Raw genomic sequence first — 18,291 nt, 5'->3', positions numbered from 1 at the left:
CTGGATTCCCCTGGGTGTCTAGTTTTCAAAAATGTATAGGTTTGCTACGTTTCCCTAGGTGCCGGCAGAGCTAGTGTTCAAAAACTACAGCTAGACACTTTGCAAAAAAAAGGGTACATTTTCATTGTGAAAATGTGGTGTATTCACCTTGGGTTTTGTGCCATTTCCTGTCGTGGGCACTATGCCTACCCACACAAGTGAGGTACCATTTTTATCGGGAGACTTAGGGTAATTCAGATTTGTAAAGCAACTGTTATTACCTATTGATTTTAGATGCATTTCTGCCTTTCAAATGAAAGACATTGTGTAAAAAAGAAGTCATTTTGAAAAATGACCGATAATTCTCATGCTAGTATGAGTATTCCCAAAATTTGCAAATATGTACTGTTTGTAAACTCTATAATTTGTTCCTATTTCAGAAATACATAGGTGTCTTTCATACTGATTTTTCCATAATAATTGCTATATACACCCAGAACATAATAAAAAACCATTGCAAATTGCTGATCAGTTTTTGACTCTGGGTTCGTCGGGTTCTTGGTGAACCTACAAGTCCTATATATCCCCACAACCAGGAAGGTCCAGCGGATGTAACGGTACATTGCTTTCAAAGAGCTGTCATAATTAGAAGAAGTTATAGGTAAAAACGTTGACACAAAAAGCTGTTATTTTCAACTAATGTTCAATTTTTCCTATAATTAACTTAATTTACAGAAACCTTGATGGATCTACACAAATGACCCCTTGCTGAAATCAGAATTTTATCTACTTTTCTAAAATGTATAGCTTTCCAGGATCCATTATTGCTTTCATACCCATTTCTACCATTAACTGGAAGGAGGTTGAAAGCACAAAAAATAGCAAAAAAGGCTATGTTCCAGAAAAATGCCAAAACCGTGTAAAAAATGTTGGTTTTCTGACAAAAGTCTGTCATTCCCTAAAAGCTGGGAAAATGGTAATTTCAGCCCCACAATCCCTTTTTTGATACCATTTGCAGAAAAAAACCCAGACACTTTCATTTGCAGCCCGTTTTTCCTATTTTTCTCCCCCCAAAAAATATTTAGCTGTATTTTGGCTAATGTCTGGGACACCTCCAGGGGAATCCACAAACCCTGGGTACCTTTAGAATCAACATAATGTTGGAAGAAAAGGACGCACATTTGGCGTGGATACCTTATGTGGTCAAAAAGTTACAGGGGCCTAAGCGCGCACTACCCCAAATAGCCCAAATTATCACAGGGGGGAAAAGGCCTAGCAGCGAAGGGGTTAAATGCAATTAGTTACTTTAAGGATTACTTTCCTAACCACAGGCTGGATCCTGGATTCAGTCCTGGGACATTTCCTGTAAACAATTGAGTAAAAGCGATTTGGTTACAGTTGTGATTTTTAAGCAATATTTTTGTATTTTAAAAGTTGGCACTGAAAACTTTTCACACATAGAATCACCAATGTTATCCTATGGGAGAAAATTCATATTACAGGTAATGAATATGCTACTTACCAGTATGCATCTGTTCTTGGCATGTAGGGCTGCTGACATTCATATCTGTGCATAGATCGCCGCCTAGTGTTGGGTCCGGATGTTTGCACGTTGTTGTCCTGGAAGAGTCTTCGAAGTATCACGAGATAGGTGACTCCTCCCCTGGACCACAGTGCGCATGGGCATCCTCTCCATCCTTAGATTGTTTTTCGCCATTGTGGCAGTGATGGAGTAGATACAGTAAGTGATGACCATGCTATACAGTAATTCTGAGAGCTGCAGCTGCTACGGGCGCCGGGGAGGAGGGTGGGCGATATGAATGTCAGCAGCCCTACATGCCAAGAACAGATGCATACTGGTAAGTAGCATATTCAGTTCGAGGCATGTTGGCTGCTGAATTCATATCTGTGCATAGAATACATAGCAGTACCTCCTATGAGCGACGGCTACCCGTGCCAGCTGCAGCAGTCTGAAAAAGAGTTTTGAGAACAGCCTGTCCTACAGCTGCCTGCTGTTTTGAGTGTACATCTACGCAGTAGTGTTTGGTAAATGTATGTATAGTGGACCATGTGGCTGCTCTACAGATTTCCTGTAAAGCAATGTTTCCTAGGAAAGCCATGGACGCCCCTAACTTTCGTGTTGAGTGGGCTCGTGGGGGAATCGTTAATGTGCGTTTAGCTTTTTGATAGCAAATTTGAATACATTTAACGATCCATCTGGCTATCCCTGCTTTGGAAATGGCGTTGCCCTTGTGTTGTGGAGAAAAGGCAACGAAAAGTTGTTTTGTTTTCCTAAAGTCCTTAGTTCTGTCTATATAGTACATGAGGGCTCTCTTTACATCTAGTGTATGGAGCATTCTCTCTGCGACATTTTGTGGACTTGGAAAGAAAACAGGCAGTTCAATAGTTTGATTCATGTGGAACTGTGATATCACTTTGGGCATGAATTTGGGGTTGGTACGTAGTACAACTCTGTTTGCGTGAACCTGTATGAATGGCTCTTGAATGGTTAGTGCCTGGAGTTCACTAACTCTTCTTAACGAAGTGATTGCCACTAAGAAAGCTACTTTCCAGGTGAGGAATTGAATCTCACATGAATGGAGAGGTTCAAAGGGTGGACCCATTAATCTGGTGAGTACCACATTGAGGTTCCAAACCGGTGCCGGTGGGTGTCTTGGGGGAATTACTCGTTTGAGTCCCTCCAGGAAGGCTTTGATGGCAGGCACTCTGAATAAAGAGAGGTGCTGCCTGTTTTGAAGATAGGCTGCTATCGCGGTTAAATGGATACGTATTGAATTGTATGCCAGATTGCATCGGTATAAGTGTAAGAGGTAACAGATGATGTTTTGAATGGATGCGTCCAGCGGGTTATGTCATTGTTGTTGCAGTAAATGACAAACCTCTTCCATTTAGCCGCATAGCAAGCTCTGGTAGTGGGTCTTGTGGCCTCCTTGATGATATCCATACAGTCAGGTGGCAGGTTTAGGTAGCCAAACTCTAAGACTTCAGGAGCCAGATTGCCAGGTTCAGCTGTTGCAGATCTGGGTGCTGAATTTCGCCATGGTTCTGCGTTAAAAGTGCGGGTTTGATCCGCAGCCTTTGATGCGGCACCACGGAAAGTTCTAGAAAGGTGGTGTACCATGGTTGGCACGCCCATGTGGGAGCAACTAGAATGAGTGTCAGTGAGTGTTGTCGCAGTTTGCGTGCCACTAGCGGTATCAATGGCGCTGGGGGAAAAGCGTACGCAAATCTGCCAGACCAGTTCATCCATATCGCATTGCCCTGTGACTGCGGATGTGGGAACCTGGCGGCAAAGCTTTGGCATTTTGCGTTTTAGTTTGTGGCGAATAGGTCTATCTCTGGATGACCCCACTGTTGGAAGTACGGTTGGAGTACTGACGGATGTAGCTCCCACTCGTGCATTTGGTGGCTGTGTCTGCTGAGCAGATCCGCCATCTGGTTGTCCTTGCCGGGGAGGTGTTCCGCCATGAGGAATATGTTCCTCTGAATGGCCCACTTCCACATGCTCTGAGCCAGATGAGACAACTGTGGAGAGTGTGTTCCTCCCTGCTTCTGTATGTAGTACATGGCAGTCATGTTGTCGGTCCGGATCAACACGACTTTGTTGCACAAGTGTACTTTGAATGCCTTCATGGCTAGGAAGATTACCATCAGTTCCAGAACGTTGATGTGCATCTTCTTTTGTTGTGTCGTCCATAGTCCCTGCACTGTGTAAGTGAGTACATGAGCTCCCCAACCCTGGAGAGAGGCGTCCGCTGTCAGTATTATTTGTGGAACAGGCTCGTGGAACGGTCGGCCCTTGCAAAGGTTTTGTGGATTCCACCAATGCAGAGAGTTGTATGCTCGACCGCTCACCAACACTAGGTCTTTTAATTGCCCGTGAGCCTGATTCCATTGACGTGCCAAGCACTCCTGAAGCGGGCGCATGTGTAGTCTCGCGTGCGGGACTATGAAAATGCAGGAGGCCATCATGCCTATCAACTGCATGAACACTCGCGCAGGAAGGGAGTGTTGAGGTTTGAACTTTGAGATCGGCAATTGCATGCTGTTGATCCTCACTAAATTTGGCTGAGCTGTGGCTGCCAGAATGTTTATGGTCGCGCCCAGGTACTGTCGTACGTGTGCGGGTTGGAGATGTGATTTTGGGTAATTTAGTGAGAATCCCAGACTGTGAAGAAGGTGAATGGTGAGGGACATGTGGCTGGCACATTGCTGGGCTGACTTTGCCTGAACAAGCCAGTCGTCCAGGTAAGGGTAGACGTGAATGTGTTGTCTCTGTAGATGTGCAGCCACCGTAGCTAGGCACTTGGTGAAAACCGTTGGTGCTGTTGTCACTCCGAAGGGGAGAACTTTGAATTGATAGTGATGGTCCTGAATAGTGAACCTGAGATATTTCCTGTGTGATGGGTGTATGGGTATGTGGAAATACGCATCTTTGAGGTCTAGTGTGGCTAGGAAGTCTCCCTGACTGAGCAGCGGGAGAACCTGCTGTAGGGTGAGCATATGGAAATGCTCTGAGAGAATGTAGTGGTTGAGGGGTCTCAGGTCTAGTATAGGTCTGAGCGACCCGTCCTTTTTCGGGATTAAGAAGTACAGAGAGTACACCCCTGTCCCCTGCTGGTCGACGGGCACGACCTCAATTGTACCTTTTTGCAGCATACTTAGCACTTCCTGCTGCAATAATGCCAAGTGCTCTACGGACATAGGACGGTGCTTTGGCGGTATGGTGGGTGGAGTGGATGTTAATTCGAGACAGTAACCGTGCTGGATAATGTCCCTGACCCACCTGTCTGTGGTGATGGTTTTCCACATGGACAGGAACCGCTGGAGTCTCCCCCCGACAGGTGTTCTGTGGTCGGGGGGAAGGGAGAGGGCGTCACTGTTTGTTTTTGGGTGAGGAGCTGGTATTACCGTAACCACGTCCTCTGCCCTTGGTGCTGGAGCCACGATATCCACCTCTGTTGGTTTTATCGTAGGTACTCTGTGTGTTCCCTTTAGTGTATTGCTGCTGTGACCCCTGACCTCTAGCTGCTCCTCTATTCCCGGGGCGACGAAAGGAGCCACTGCGAAACTGCTGCGTCTGCAGAGCCCCCATTGATTTGGCAGTGTCAGTGTCTTTCTTAATTTTCTCGAGGGTAGTGTCAACTTCAGGGCCGAATAAGTAGTCGGGGTTGACTGGTTGATTTAAGATGTTGTTCTGAATCTCCGGCTTGAAGCCTGAGATTCTCAACCATGCGTTTCGTCTCAACATGACGCTTGTGTTGATTGCCCTCGCCGCTGTGTCGGCAGCATCCAGGGCGCACTTGATGGATGCATTGGTAAGGAGTTGTCCCTCTCTAATGAGGAGCTCCGCTGCCTCTTTATATTCGTCTGGCAAATGTTGGAGTAGTGATTCTTGTGTGTCGTAGTGGGAACGATCATAACGGGCCAGGAGTGCCTGTGTGTTGGCAATGCGCCAGATGTTTGCTGCTTGCGCTGCAATCCTTTTGCCTGATGTCTCCAGCACTTTGGACTCCTTGTCTGGGGGAGGAGCATCACCTGTTGTCTGCGAATGGGCTCGTTTGCGAGCGTTAGCAACTACCATGGAGTCCAAAGGTAACTGACCCCTAATGTACATAGGGTCTCCGGGTGCAGGCTTGTATTTTTTTTCAATCCTGGGGTTTAGCACCCGTGCCCTGGTTGTTTCCTTAAAAATGTCGTTTGCAGGTTTGAGAACTCCTTTCAACATGGGCAGAGTTTTTACAGTTCTTTCGGAAGAGGCGAAAGTGTCCACCAAGAAGTCTTCTTCGACCGTGTCAGAATGGAGTTGTACTCCATGACTGGCAGCAGCCTGTTCTATGAGGGCATTGAAGGCAGCAGTGTCCTCTGTGGGAGATGTCTTTGTGCTGTAAAGCTGCGTGTCATGGGTATCTGGTGCGGTACCCTGGTCTGTAGGGTCATCCCATGCCTGATCTGGGTATTGCAGATGCTCGTCAGGATCGACATCCCCAGGGTAGGTGGTATCATCCCCCATATAGTCCTCTACTGCGTCTGTCTCTGAAGGCGTAGGAGAAAAGGACTGGGGATACTGAAGGGAGGGTTGTAAGCGTTCATGAAGCACTGGCTCCGACTCTGCTGGCAATTTGTGCTTGAGAGGGATTCTGTAGGAGTCCAATCCCCTCTCTGGCGTGATTTTCCGCTTGCGGAGCATCAGTCTACCAGTGTTGGCGTCGATGAATTGTGGCTGTGAAGGCTCAAAATCTGTGTGTCCAGGAGACGGGGACTGTGTCTGTCAGACACGTGTTCGGATCTCGAACATCTTCGGCGCCGTGGCCGGCGGCAAGCCAGACGTGATGTTGGTCGGCGCCGAGGGTGCTTTCTGAGCCTTGTGCGTGTCGGGGCCCGACGTGGATCGGAGGGCTGCCCGTTCCCTGATGCGTTGCAACGATGCCGCGACCTGTTGCACGGAGAACGCCGAAGGCTCTTTGGAACCGGTCTGCACCTTGGAGGTAGGCGTCGACTGCTTTGGAGCCAGGGGGTCATCGAGCCGAAGAGAGATATCGACAGTCGTTGGAGTCGACGACATGGCGGGCGTCGCTGTTTTCGACGTCGACGCAGATGTAGCGCCCATTTTGACTTTGGTGGTCGTGGCCGACGGCTTCGGTGCCAGAGGCCGAGGCGCTTTGTGGGGACCGAGGGCCTTTTTCTTCGGGTCGGCACAGATATCCGCTGCAGTGAGCTCGGCGCCGAAATCCCTTTTACTGCGTTCGGGGCAGATTTGGCCTTTGTTGGCGTCGAAGGAGTGGAGGGCTTCGAGATCCTTCAGCCAGTTTCACTTTTGGTTTCGGTGGAACTGGAGCGACGATTGGTTTCGGTTTCGTTGAAGGGAATCCAGTCGTTTTCGGTAATAATGGCTCGTGCGGAATGTTCGAGGCCGGGCCTGAAGGCGGGGCCGAAGAACTTTGAGATTGATCTTGGGTAAGGCCCGGAGGCGATCCCTCGACCTGAGCCTTATGAGGACGTATTTTGGCGGCCTCCGTATCGACGGGTGGGCCTAGCTCTTTGCTAGAGCTATCTTCTTCGGCCCCAAAGGCCTCATCGTAGTCTCCCACCTCGTCGATGACTTCTTCCTTTTGGAAAAGCACCTCATCGTCGTCTTCCGATCGGGAGTCGTGTTCGGAAGCTGGGCTGGAGTCTACTTCTTCCCCGCTCTCGGCGTCCTCGTCGATGGTGCTGAAGATGTTGGCCGGGGCAGGCGCCGATTGCTGCGCTTCTAATCTCGCCGCCCGTCGATTCCGGAGAGACTTCTTCAATCGGAATCGGGCACAGGCCATACATTTCAACTCATCGTGATCCGGTGAGAGACATTTGTTGCATACCGGGTGGACGTCGATGTGTGGGTATTTTGCGTGGCATAAAGGACACCGTTTGAATGGAGTCCTCGATTCCATCGTCGATGGAAGTTCGATGTTCGGACCAAACGGATCCGAAAAGCTGGAAAAAGGTTCTAAAATACTAAAGAAACTAGTCGATACCGAACGGGAACAGTACCGACGATAACTAAAGGCCTTTTGGCCTTAATCTGAATTTTCCTAACTTGAGCTAAGATAAGCACATCTGAACCCAATGGCGGAAAAAAACAATCTAAGGATGGAGAGGATGCCCATGCGCACTGTGGTCCAGGGGAGGAGTCACCTATCTCGTGATACTTCGAAGACTCTTCCAGGACAACAACGTGCAAACATCCGGACCCAACACTAGGCGGCGATCTATGCACAGATATGAATTCAGCAGCCCACATGCCTCGAACAGTATGTTCTCGTTACTTTTGTAATCCAGTGCTGGGCTCCTAGGTTCAGCACTGGTTCATCTATCTAAAACAGGTAAGCAATTACGTTTTCACAGTTGGTGTGATTTTTAAAGAATAATTGTAGTTTGCAAAAATCGACACTTAGAAGAAATTTCACAGAAAAACAGTCAATGGTTTCCTATGGAAGAAAATTGGGTTAGCGGTAAGTATGGTTGTAATTACTCTTCAGGGTCAGTGCTGGGCACCAAGATCCAGCACTGGGATCTCTCCTGATAGCAGGTGAGTATTTTCGTTTTCATTACTCGGTTGATTTTACGTGAATATTTTAAAGTTTAGAAACTCCACACTTAGAAGAATTTCCAAGTGAAACCAGTCAATGTTACCCTATGGCAGAAAAGAGAGTTACTCGCTTTGAGCAGTACCACTGCTCGTGGGAGTCCCAGTTGCTTAGAGTCACAAGGCAGCAGGGTCCTCCGTGGTTTGTGAGGTTGCTGGCCACTGGAGATGCCGGGGTTTGGCAGGAGCAGGTTCGAGGGTCGACAGGCGGGTAGGGCTGGGGCCAAAGCAGTTGGTGTCTTCCTCTTGTTAGCAGCTGCACGGCGGGTATTCTTGTTTCATGATCTTCTTTGCTATTTCGGAATCTGGATATGAGGAAGGAAGGTTCAGGGTGCCCCTAAATACTGAATTTAGGGGTGTTAGGTAGGTAAAGGGCAGGGACCAATAGGTCCCTTCCCTGGGGTGGGTACACCCCCTATCCTGTCACTCTCCTGTGGGAGGGGGGCAGTAGTCTAGTCCTGATTGGGCACTATATTGAAGATGGGGAGACCCCTCCAATCAGGGCTAGGTCTATGCCCCCTCTCACAGGAGGGTGGCATAATTGAGGGTGTAGTCACCGCAGGTAAGGTGTCTATTGGCCCTACCTGCTACTCTCCCAAAACGTCCCAAAATGTAGTATTTAAGTGGCTCCCCAGACCTGGAAACTACATCTGCGAGGACCCAAGAAGAAAGAAGACATCCCTGTAGAGAAGCCTGAAGACGAAAATTGCCTTGGCCCCTGACCTACCGGCCTGTATCCAGCTTCGAAGAACATGCGACTAAAAGGCAGCCTGTCTTGCAGCCAGAAACCTCAGAAAACCCTGGGAGGTCTGCTGCCTTCGAAAAGACTCAAATCTCCCGTGGACAGCGGACCTGTCCAGAAGAAATCCACTCCAAGGGCCTTGGACCCAGTTGGAACTGCAACTCTTGCCCGCTCTGCCCACGACACGAGTCTGAGCAGCTCCCCTGCCCAGTGAAGTCTTCCTAGCGATTCTGACTTAGAGTCCAATGTTGGCTGACCTCTCCTGATCTCTACGATGGCGCCTGGAGTGTGAATCCAGAGGCTCCCCCTGACCGGCTCTGGAAAGAAGACTGAGGCGTCAAAAGGCACCCCTCCACCCGAAGCCCCTGGGTCTTGGTGAGCTGAAGCGACTGTGCCCCTATGGCCCTCTACATTTCTACTTACCTCGGCTGTCATTGGTCTCCCTTCTGCAACCGCTGGTGCAACTCCTGCAGTCTGTCAACAATAAAATCCTCAGTGGAGAGCATTGGATGCCAGATGCTGAAACTGCACCAGGCCGCCCCTGTGCCAGTGGTGGTGTATGTTTGGTGCTGCTTGTGGCAACCCTCAAAATCTTGGCCCCTATAACCGATTATTTACCTGCAAGCAGTGTGACTTCGAGCTCCCCCAGTCACCATTGAAACGAATTGGGGTAAACTCCAATTTTGACCTCTGTACCCAGCCGTCCCTGTGCCACTGGTGGTGCAGTTTTGGTACTCACCTGACCCTTGGTGACCTCTGTTCCCCAAGACTGGAACTGTAAGCGTGATACTTACCTGTTTAACCACAATATTGCTTTCCCCAAAGGAGAACTCTCACCTCTTCGTGCAATTTCTGAAGTGTCAACTTTTGAAACTGAAAACTATTTTTATTTAAAAACGTTTTCACCTTATTGCGAAGATCTTGGTCTTAATTGGTGTGGATCTCCTTTTTTTAGTCGTTCGTCTATTATTGGTCAGTGTTGTGCAACAAATGTCTTACACTTCTGTGTAAGGCCTAAGGCGGCCCTGGAGGAAGAATAGATTTCCAGGTTTCGAAAGTGGGGCGAGACTTCCCCCTTCTCACCGGACGGCTACCGCCGAAGCAGCCCTTCTCCATAACAGGGAGGGTCCTGAGTAAAGGACACGAATAAACGTGCCCACTAACAGTACCTGTTACACTTACCTAACATACGGTAGAAAGGGAATATAGGGTGTCTTCCTCCCTGATTCTCTTCTATTTCTTTACAATGGTTCTGATGAAGCGCTAAGGGATCCTTTAGGGACCACTGGAAGCGCTAAACATGTTGACCACCCATCACTTACAAAAAATCTTATTCTAGACTCACATACGGGTTGAGAGAAGCGGGAGAACATCTTTTCCTCTCCCCTCTCACTTATGTGTTATTTGCGCCTCCATCCCAGTTTTATTTTAACCTGACCCACGAAAAAATTTACAAGGGTACCAATGGGTCATTTTATTGTCACTCACTATCCCCACTTTACCCACACACCCACATGCACAACTGCGGCGACTCCTAAAAAGATCTCCAACAGAGTGCCCTCTAGTAGGGCCCGTGAGGGACTGCAGCGCCACCCCCACGAGGAGCAGTGCCCAATGATGATGCTTTGCACCCACAAGGGTGTGTGAGGGGACAACTACTACCCGCAAAGGAGTACCACTCCCCCACCCTACACACACTCATAGCCTCTCTTTGGAGACACCCATCCCAAGTCGCAGTACCTACCTGGACTGTTGCAGCACATACTCTTTCTCCCTTTAGGAAGGGATACCACCTATAGTGTCTATGCTCGCCCACATTATCACTAATAGAGCACTTTGGGTTTTACACTGAGACCTGCACATTTTTGGGGAACCACTGAACTCTGTGCATGGTATAACCACCTAGTGGCATACCATATACAGAGGCAGCTTTCTACAAATATCATATACAGAGCCAGCTTCCTACATCATGAATCAGTAACGCCACTTCAATCCTGTAGAAGGTTCTGAGGGAGACAAGATTTGTGTTTGGTATTTACAAGAAAAGCCATCTTCAAGGAGAGAATCCTTATCTCGTATCACATTGTATTATGTTGTGACTGGTTTTGTACGAGCCACAAGAAAAACAGATTAAAAGTTCCACTGGAATGTAGCAGAACTCACTGGTGCACAGACATGCAGGAGCCCAATGATATGACAATTGTTGGCACGAGAACAAAAAAGGATCTCCCAACCTAATTTTGTATGACTGACTGATACATTTATTTTGCACTAAAGAAAGCAATAAACTGATAGGGGGATGCTTGAATTCAGCTTAGCCAGTGTCAATTACTGGTGGGCACATCACAGTACATCATCCTTGTGCCCATTAAGCCACCACAGACCGGAACTAGTAATAAGCAAACATGTTGGTATCCTTTTCCAAGGGATAAAACCAGACCTAACTACCAAAGCAATGCCCCCTTTGAAGGGGTACAGAAGTAGACCTGGACCAGTTTTGGCCTATTTCTGCATCTTCAGGAGGGTGTAGCTTGACTTCTACAGAACAGTGGGTACAGGGGACTTTATTTTGCAAACATCCACCTCAATATGGCTCCACACTAGCACTCAAAGATATCGTCCACAAGAAAATAAAATAGAACACCCTCCTCCAGGACCCTAGGGAGGAAAATTAGAAACTCTGATCCTAAATTGTGATTGGACAGATTTTACAGTAGCCACAAGCAATGAAGAAACAAATGAGAATTAATGTACCAGGTACCAAAACAGAGTGATTATAGAGAAAAGTGAAAAATCTTGCCCATGCACCTGATTAGTAAGTGTAGAATGAGCAACAGCTGGGTAGACACCACGTTTGTCAAAAGAGGATTTGAGAACGCCATCTAAAGCGGCCTCAGAGTGATGAGCATGATTGAGAGATTGCTGGTATCATGGATCTTCTGGAGGGTGGTTAGGACTACATAACGCAAGACAATGCTTTGTAAAATGAGCAGTCAAGCATGTGTCCATGTAAGATGCATAGACCAGGCACATCAAGCTCTGCCTGTTTTCAAGTAGCTTAAACAAGAGAAAACTTCATACCTGTAACACACAGTGGTGAGTAACAACTCTGCAATTAATCATTGGACTATTTGGGGGACAACTAAACATTGGCTCGTGCATTTTGCATCCAACCACATAGGTATCAAGTACTTCTACAACAAAGATGATTTTTAAGTGGCCTAATACCATAGGTACATTTTGTAAGCAGAAGGGAGGGTGCGCTGGGCGTCCTGTTGATACACTGAGTGTTCATGTCTGAAAGCACCATATGAGGACATCCATACATTTGTAATATTTAACTTAACACTTGCAGTGCATGCTGCCCACAACCCAAAGACCCATGCTGACATAATTCCCTGAAATGGGCAGTTTTTCAAGACATACCGCCAGTTATTTCACTTTGAATTATTATTCGCAACGATTGAACCAGGGTTTATCTACTTGTTCTTTACATAAAATTATACAGTTGCAATTCACTGTGCATTTTAATTCTACTACTGCTCAGTCAGCACCAAATACAATATTATGTATGTATTTTATTGCACGTCTGGCAATCGGCTGTAATGACAACTACTTTAGCGATGAAAAACATTTTTTATGTTTACACACAGGTCTTTGAATGCCTCATTGAATGTTATCACATGACAATCCTAATCTAACACATCAGATCAGATGTAATCCACAGACCAACTAGGTGAAAATAAAATTTTGAAGTAGTATAAAATTATTTCTAGCCAATACTGTTGTGACTCAAATGCAAATGGAGAGGGTTCCTTTCTGGTTGCTCACTCTGGCATTTTAATTATCAGATTTCAGTCTCCCACAACAGACTCTCGTAAGGGATCTCCAGAGGTATCCGTAAAAATATGCTTTTAGATTTAGATGCCACAGAAGCACTCACTGTTCAATCACTTGTTGCCCTAGATATAGCTAAAAAAGCAAAGTGGTAGCCATAGACAACAAAATTATTTAAACATGTAAATTGCATTTTAAAATAAAAGATAATAAACGAATTGCCAGCAGCTCTTATAAAGGGATAAATACAATTACTTATAATTCAAAAGAAAGCAAAAGCCGTTAAATAATATTAAAATGTACTCAAATTTAGAGATTTCTAAACAAGAAAATTGCAATTATTGATTTTTTATGATGTACATTTGCAATATTTCATTACAAAGGCTAATACAAGAAATAAGATTAAAAAAAGAAATGCATCAAGCCTTATTAATTAAACGGGTCATGTATAAAAAATATTCTTGAAAGTCCCCGTTACCCAATGGGTGTATCTGTAAGTGGTACACAACTGAAATTCGAAATTAATCAAGTTAATTTCTGTACTTACTTATCTAAAGCTTCTGGAAAATTTGTTGCTCCAATGATGATAACTCCTTCATTTGGCTTGAAACTTTAAAGAACACAAAATTAAAACTAGGATGTTGAGTATATAAACCATACAAAGATATACAATCTTGAACATAAAATGACTTGCAACATAGACATACAAAAACCGTTCCAGAGACTACAAAGGAGAGGACTGCAACTAATGTATATTGACTTGCCCAAATGTTCATATTATCATTAATAAAGTTACACACAAGAAATGCAATAAATAAACAAACTGATTATGATTATTTATGGCATTCCTTTTACTCACTTATTTAGTCATTCTTGAATTTTAAAAGAAGGCTTTGTGATAGAAAAATCGGACACTGACCATAGATTATAACTGAAATGTTCTTGGATCATAATTTGAAGTTGTACATGGAGTTTCTGACCTTCGTAGTTAAACGATACCCAAAGGTCAATGCTCTCATGTGTTCCAATAAATATCAAAACTACAACTACGCTTGGATTTAAAAATGGATAGTACAAAACTATCCTTAAGTATGTATTTTCTGTAAAAACATTGATTCATATTTGTAGGTCACTAATTAACACTGCTTTGGAAGTCGAACAGGTAGAGAAGTGATGTTATCTAGGTAGTGATCTTGAAGTGCTGTGCTCTAAAGCTAGACATAAAATGCAGCTGGCCCAGAGTTGAAATGGACTGATTTGCCTATGTGGCATTGTGCATTCTACAAAATATTAGAATGTTTTAATATAACAAACAGGGTTCAGATCTATCATGGTTAAGAAACTTATTACCTATATTGGTAAATTTGCTGGTGACCAGATAATGTCACAATATGCTAGAAGGGCTTGTGCATATACCAATGAAATTGTTTTAAGGTTGCACAGGGAAATCTTCATTAATTCCAAACTTAAAATGGTGCTTGCTGGGTATGAGAAAGATCCCCTACATGGCCCTGGAAAGTGTGAACTCCTGCCTCGAGTTTATCGCAAGCTATCACTTTTTGACCACTGCTTCCAAAAACACGATAATCATGAGTGTGGAACTGGAGGTATTTTTTGTGAAAAGGATTGAGACCCTGATTGGGACTCGGAGACCTGGAGGTGCACACCACGTACACTCTTCTTACAAAGATTGACTACTGTCAACTGACTAAGCTGTAGAGAACTGACCGTGTTGGGAGCAATATTAGTTACAAAGGCAGGCCATTTTCACTGCCTCTTACAGAGAGTGACCTATTAGCATTTCTACCTTTTTTTAAGTAGTCTTGCCAGTCCTCTGCAACTGGATCTGGTGCCATTCTTAGTGGGGCATATGTTTTGCATGTGTATATCTGCCTGTTTATGCAGAAGATGTGTATGCCACATGTGTGACATGTGGGCACAGCCACACTGAAATCAATTTTCTATTTGCTATATGCACCTAGTATTTATGACTAAAGGTTGTGAGGAGCCCAGAAATCACAGATCAATTGCAGAGCTACTCCGGCACACGCTAGAGATTGTTTTTAGTGGATCAGACTTTTGGGAAGCTTAGGGAATTTTAATTGCCCTTTCCAGGTTAATTGTTCACTGGAAAAGCTACACCCCACCCTCCACACCCCCAAAAGGGTAAAAGGTATTTAGTGTGGCAGTCTACTTATCCTTTGCATTTTGTTTAGGATCTCTCCCGACAGGAGAATTCTAGCTGCACCCCATCTTGCCGCTGGTACCTTGTGACGAAGACCTCAGCTGAGACGGTATGAGAGTGGAAAAAGTAAAAGGAGCAGAAGTGCCCAGAACCAAACACAGAGCTGACCTCTGGAATACACAACTTCTGTCGGCTACTTTACAATAAAGATGGGGTTGAAACTTCAAACCAGTGTGCCACGTTTTCTCTACCAGAAACGAATGCACAAGTTACTATTTGTCTAAAAATATATCTATTAGAGACATTAGTTAGTGATAGATTCCTTACCTTAGAATATCTTTCTTCTTGTTTTTCTTGCTTGTTTCGGATTCAGGATCTGAGGAAGGAAGGTTCAGGGTGGCCCGAAATACTAAATTTAGGGGCGTTACAGGTAGGTAAAAGGGCAGGGACCAATGGGTCCCTTCCCTGGGATGGGTACACCCCCTATCCTGCCAATCTCCTGTGGGAGGGGGGCAGCAGCCTAGTCTTGATTGGGTAGGGCTTCCCATCTTCAAGATGGCGAGAGCCCGGAGTTGTGCTTAACCTCGCCTACCCCACCTGAGGGGTGGGGTTGGCAGGCTGGCACACCCCCTTTCCTCACTTGGGGTTTCCGGCCAGTCTTCCCGCCAGAGTGGGGTCAGAACCGGTAGGGGCCAGTTGCTGAGTACAGCAAGTGGCCTGGAGAAGCTCACAAAAGGCGGCATGCCTTTGAAGCTTCCCCTTCCCATCCTGGGGGAGGAGACCTAGCACCTCGCCAAGGATGTGCATTGTTGCAGGACCAGGAGAGCGGATGGCTCTCTACCCAGGGGTCCAGCAACATGTCTGCTGGGTGGCAGACTAGGCAGCTTCTCAGTCAGGACGCTGGTTGTTGGTTAGGTTCAGGGGGCATCTCTAAGATGGCATCAGTTTGGGTTTAATGTGCTGAGAAGTTTGATACCACACTTCTCAGTCTTCAGTGTAGCCATCATGGTGCGGTGGAGTTCGTAATGTCGACCTCCTAGCACCATATACTCTTAATGGCAACACTGCACTTACAGGGGCCAGGAATGGACCTGGGCACTGTAGGAGTACAGGGCTCAAGCACTTGTACCCTCACCACTGGCATAGGGCACCCAGCTAGAGGGGTGACTGATTTATGCCGGGGCAGTGGTTTGTGGGCATGGCACACAGGGATGTGTGCCATGTCTTGGTGTTTTGTTCTGCACCCAGAAACTCAGCCTGCAGAGGCAGTGTGTGTGTGTCAGGGTACAGGGCCTCTAAGGGCGAAACAATAAGTGCTGCAGCCCTTACGGGTCTTCTCTGCTCACAGTGCCCTGGGTACCTATGGTACCATTTACCAGGGGCTGACCTGTGGTCAGAGATGCCAATTGGGTTTAGGCTTCAATACAGTTTTTAGGGAAAGAACACAGGCCCTGGGGTCCTGATAGGCAGGGCCCCAGAGCACATCAAGTGAAAGTGCATCAGTAGGCAGGCAAAAAAAGAAAGGGGGGGGGGGGGTTACTGCAACAGAAACCCACTTATTCACAAAGTGGTATAGGCGGAAAGGTGTGCAACAGACCGCAACTCCACTCACGACAAAAAGAGTCACCGAGCGAGTGCCTCCTTGAAAATTCCAACGCGCAGAACTGATGACATTGAGCGTTCTCTTTGGTGGCGAATAGATCTAACCAAGGCTCTCCCCACTGCAGTAAGAGACCTTGCACCACGTCTGAGTGCAGACGCCATTCGTCATCCATCAAGCACCGGCGGCTGAGTCCGTCCCTGGTAATGCCTGGATGTTCCAGCCATGTCTGTAGGCGCAGAGCCTCCTGACATAGGGTCCACGACCCCACCCCGCCCTGCTTGTTGCAATACCACATGGCGTTGTCCATGAACACCTGCACTACACTTCCCCGGACAGAGAGAAGAAATGCCTTCAGTGCAAGTCGGATCGCTCGAAGCTCCAAAAGATTGATATGGAGCCGGGACTCCGCTGGAGACCAGAGGTCTCTGATCTTCACCTCTCCCAAGTGGCCAGCCCAACCCAGGAGGGACGCGTCCGTCACCACTGTGTGCTCCGGTTGGGGAAGGGAGAGGGACCTGCCACTGACCCAATCGCGATTCATGAGCCACCACTGCAACTGACGTGCAGTGCCCTCCGAGATCTGGACATGATCGGACAGGTTGCCCTGATGCTGCGCCCACTGGAACTTTAGGTCCCACTGCAGAGCCCACAAATGCCACTTGGCATGTTGCACCAGTAGGAGGCAGGAGGCCATAAGGCCCAGGAGCCGGAGGGTCATCCTGACAGAAACCCGGGATAGAGGCTGAAAGATCGAAATCATAGCCTGAATATTCCAGACTCGCTGCTCGGGAGGATAAACCCGAAACCGCGTCGCATCCAGAACCGCTCCGATGAAGGGGAGCTTCTGAGAGGGACTCAAGTGATATTCGGCACGTTGATTGAGAACCCATGCAGGAGGTCGGTCGTAGTCTGAAGGTGGGAGACGACAGCCTGGGGTGAGCCCGCCTTCAACAACCAGTTGTCTAGGTAGGGGAAGACTGACACCCCATACCTGTGCAGATAAGCTGCGACCACCGCCGTCTCTTTCGTGAACACCCGAGGGGAGCTGGTAAGGCCGAAGGGGAGCACGGCAAGCTGAAAATGCCCCTGGCAGACCGTGAACCGCAGGTAATGCCGGTGGGCGGCAGGACGGGGATGTGAAAATATGCGTCCTGCAAGTCCAACGCTACCATCCAGTTTCCAGGGTCGAGGGCAGCCAAGACCTGAGCCAGCGACAGCATTTTGAACTTCTCCTTACGGAGGAAGCGGTTGACATTCCGGAGGTCCAAGATGGGACGCAGACCCCCTTTGTCCATCTTGGGGACCAGAAAGTAATGGGAACAACCACCACTCCCTACTTTCGGCCCAGGAACGCACTCAATGGCCCCCTTGGCCAAGAGGGTCATAACTTCCTGCTGGAGAGTGGCCAAGTGATCCCCCGACATACGGTGGTACTGAGGTGGCATGGCTGGAGGGGTGGACGGAAAGGGAAGGGAGTAACCCTTGCGCATGATCTGCAACACCCACTTGTCCGATGTGATAGTGTTCCAGTGGGGGAGGTGATGGCGGATCCTGCCACCCACTGGCGTGGGGTGCGCCACAAAGCTCGGATTAGGAAGGTTTGGAGGTAGAAGCAGCGGGGAGGAGGAAGACTAACCCCCATGCTGATTCCCGGACCCGCCCCTGCGGAAGCCGCGTCCGCGCGGAGGCTGGTTCTGCACAGGCTTGCTGAAGGAACGTGCCTGAGCGCCCCCGCCCATCCTAGGACCGACGGGGGAACGTCGGGCTGCGGTTCTTAACACTGCATGCCTGTTGGGCTG

At 47.5% G+C, this 18,291-nt stretch overlaps 1 protein-coding gene across 1 annotated transcript in view; it reads right to left on the bottom strand.

Annotated features, from left to right (window-relative positions):
• The window catches only part of YME1L1 (YME1 like 1 ATPase), a 406,402-nt gene that overhangs the window by 219,664 nt on the left and 168,447 nt on the right, over positions 1-18,291 (bottom strand). Inside the window, exon 12 of the mRNA XM_085631755.1 lies at positions 13,252-13,314. Within this exon, the coding sequence (XP_085487881.1) occupies positions 13,252-13,314 (63 nt within the window). The remainder of the gene's footprint in view (positions 1-13,251; positions 13,315-18,291) is intronic.

Source organism: Triturus cristatus, chromosome 10 (assembly GCF_964204655.1).
Source record: "Triturus cristatus chromosome 10, aTriCri1.1, whole genome shotgun sequence".
Classification (NCBI taxonomy): domain Eukaryota; kingdom Metazoa; phylum Chordata; class Amphibia; order Caudata; family Salamandridae; genus Triturus; species Triturus cristatus.
The sequence above is the reverse complement of the archived record's forward strand: the minus strand, read 5'-3'. Positions and strand labels throughout refer to the sequence as shown.